This window comes from Salvia splendens, chromosome 7 (assembly GCF_004379255.2).
Source record: "Salvia splendens isolate huo1 chromosome 7, SspV2, whole genome shotgun sequence".
In the NCBI taxonomy this organism is placed as follows: Eukaryota; Viridiplantae; Streptophyta; class Magnoliopsida; order Lamiales; family Lamiaceae; genus Salvia; species Salvia splendens.
In genome coordinates, this window is record NC_056038.1 from 25,319,258 (window position 1) to 25,322,661 (window position 3,404).

General features: G+C 38.1%; 1 protein-coding gene across 1 annotated transcript; it reads left to right on the top strand.

The window, feature by feature from the left end:
* The first annotated feature begins 2,231 nt into the window (after positions 1–2,231).
* On the top strand, positions 2,232–2,663 carry LOC121810615. The gene has a single exon (XM_042211375.1). It carries the CDS (start codon positions 2,232–2,234, stop codon positions 2,661–2,663), a length of 432 nt encoding a protein of 143 aa, XP_042067309.1.
* Positions 2,664–3,404: the final 741 nt, after the last annotated feature.

Below are 3,404 nucleotides of genomic sequence, written 5' to 3' on the forward strand. Positions count from 1 at the left end.
GAGCCAGAAGTTAAATTTAGATGGCTAGTTAGGTTTTTTTTAATTTTGTAATTTAGTTTAATGTAGTTTTTTAGCTAAGTAAGATGTAGTTTTTTTTAATTAAGTAATGTAGTTTTTTTTTGCATTTGTGGTGTTAAATATAATATATTTTAGTATTTTAGTAATTAAAAAAAATTAGAAAATAATAATATTAAAATTAAAATGAAAAATGGATGATGGATATGCCACCACTAGGGCTCCACCATTGCAGAAAGAAGGGGCATGCTGACGTGGAAACCACTAGGACTCTCTCTCACTAGGGCATCCATTGTGGATGCTCTTAGTGGAACAGGGGGTCCCACTTGTATATGTTAGTTTTAAATGAAATGTGAGTGGAATGAGTTAGTGGAAGGTGTTACCCTATTACTATTTATGGTAAAAGTGAACCGCTATTCGCGGACGTACTAAAATGGAAAAACGGGACTCCTATTCATCTACAAAGAGAGTATTATTTATGTTCCTTCTCGTTTATCTTCATTTTCCACGGACAAATTTATGGATAACAACCTTTGATCTATACCTGATTTTCGAAACTATTAATACTAATTACAATACGATTAACATATCCTTAGGGCATCCACAGTGGCGCGAATGTCCCGTCGGACATTCCCGCGGACATCCCAAAAACACCTCCTGCCACGTCATAAGGACTTACCACTGCACAGTGGCGGACATCCCCAAAGACATCCCGACGGACTTTCCACAATAATAAAAATTCACAAATTCACCAAATTAAACAATTTACGGAATTAAAATTTTGACACAAATACGGAGAAAATGCAACCACTTTATTTTTAAAAAAAGTTACATAATTATTAAAAAAACATACATAATTTCTAAAAAAAATACATAGTTAAAACAAAAATACATACTTCAACGAGACGTATATATTGTTGGTTATTTTAGTGTCATTGGATTGACTTGATTGATCAATATTGTCATAATGAGACATTATATAAGTTTGGAAGTGCAGAGTGCACGCTTGTTGAATTCATTATGATTAGACGGGAGTTCGGGGCAGCGGCCCCGAGTTGCGGGATCCAAGGGGCAGAGCCCCCGGCTGGGGTCGAGCTTAGAAATTTTTTATTTCCATCAAAGTTGTTGTGTAGAAAATTCATCCGAAAATATAATTTCTGATAGTCGAAGGACTGATTTACAATGTTTGAAACTCCTTAAAAATCTCTCTAACATATATAGAGTTTTTTAAAAAATAAAAAATAAAATAAAAAATCGAGACGTCCTTCGTGTCAATGCAATGGCGGACGTCCCTGGAACGCCGCGGAACTCCGGTGTCCGCAGCGGACGTCCGTATCCGTGCCTCTCTCGCCTAATGGCGAACGTCCCGCGCGGACATTTGGCACGCGGGTCGGACATCCTCCGAGACGGCCGCCATTACGGATGCTCTTAAAGACCTTTTCAGATAATTTTGCCGGTCGGGCGTCCTTCGGAACGGCCGCCATTGCGGATGCTCTTAAAAACCTTTTCAGATAATTAGTTACTTGATTTATATTTGGATGAAAGTGAAGAGTCACATTATTAATATTATGTTCCTCCTCGTTTATCTTCATTGGACAAATTTATACGGATAATAACCTTTGATCTACACCTAATTTCGAAACTATCAATATTCTTACCCTTGATCTATCGATCAATATTCTCATGCCAGATTTTGCAAAAAATTCCAAACCAATTAACCATATTATTAAAAAGTTAGAAGAGGAACAGACGACTACTGGATTTCCTCAGCAGTTTAATCGACTCCATTTAATAGTAGTAGTACATAGATATGTAGATGCATGCGAATTAAAATTAACAATATTCTAGAGTCTCAAAATTCAATGACTTTCTATTCTAATCTTTAAGGCTCTCTTGCTCTATATATATGCTTATTGTATCATTTGATTCTTTACTTAAGCATAAAAAGAAGCATATATTAATTTTACTACTAATCTACTATACATTCATCATCGTAAAAAGGGTGGAAAAGGCGGTGCCATTATTCTCAACTACATGAGAACGGTAAAAAAAATGAAATCCTCATTCGACCCTCATTTTCTTGATCTTTACTATAATCTCGAATTAACCTAACTCAAGAACCATGACACCCTTGTGAACTAACACTCAATCAACATTAACACCCTATAAATACAAAGAGAAAAACACCAATTATTTCAACAACAAAAAGAAAAAAGATGGCCCTCAAATTGGTAGCAGCCACCATTCTCCTCCTCCTCACCCTCTATCCCACCTCCCCACAAGCCCAATGGCTCCCCCGCCGCTCCCCCTCGCTCCCGGATCCCCCGAGGCCGCTCTGCGTCTCCCAGATCGCATTGGTGAACCGTGCGTGCGGACAGCTTCCTTACGCACAGCTCCCTACACCATCTGGGGAGGTGGAGAGCAACCAACACCGGCACCACCATCACCACGAGCGGGAGGAAGGGCACGTGGAGACGGAAAAGGAGGAGGAGTGCTGCAGGTGGCTGAAGGAGGTGGACAATGTTTGTGTGTGTGATATGCTGGTGCATCTGCCGCCGTTTCTGACTAGGCCCGTGCACGAGTACAAGGTGGTCGTCGACGACGGCTGCGAGGTCAGCTTCGGCTGCGCCTCCAGGCTGGTTGGTTAACTTCTGATGGTTGATCAACAATTAAAGCTTTCTTGTTTCTATGCAATATTTATATAGTGTGTCTTCATTTTCTATCTTGATTTTAATAATGATAGTAATATGTACCAACAAATATTCCACTTATATCGTAGTATTTTCTATAATTATCTCGTGTATTTGACAACATACTACTCCATATTACCAATGTAGAACATGCACGAGTTAATTGGATGAGATCTCATTATCTCATTGCTTTTGTATGCGGTGATATCCCACTAATATGTCTGTCTCTGTCCGTGAAAAAATGTCACATTTTAAAAATGTCCTCACAAAGCTAAAAAGCTAAAAACCTAAAAAAGGAAAAAAAACTAGAAAAAAAAATCATGGATTCCGCCACACCCTCCACCGCCATGGTATCCTCCTTCTCCACCAACGCTGCCACCACCATGACATCTGATACGAGCATATTCCTAAATTATCTTCATATCTTATTATTCCTTTAGCATTGATTTATCTTATCTTTTCCATAGTTAGTTATTGATTCTCCATATCTTTTGCTTAGAATATTATTATATTTGATTTACAAGATTTTGATAGGATATAATTGTATCCCCACATATTATAAATATGTGTACGAGACCATATTATTCAATCAAGAAATAAAATACTTTCTCTCATTCTCTTTCTTTTCAAACGTGCAAAACGCACAAAACTCTAATTTTGATGCAAGATTGATCAACGGGTAAAAGCTTCCGCGACGTT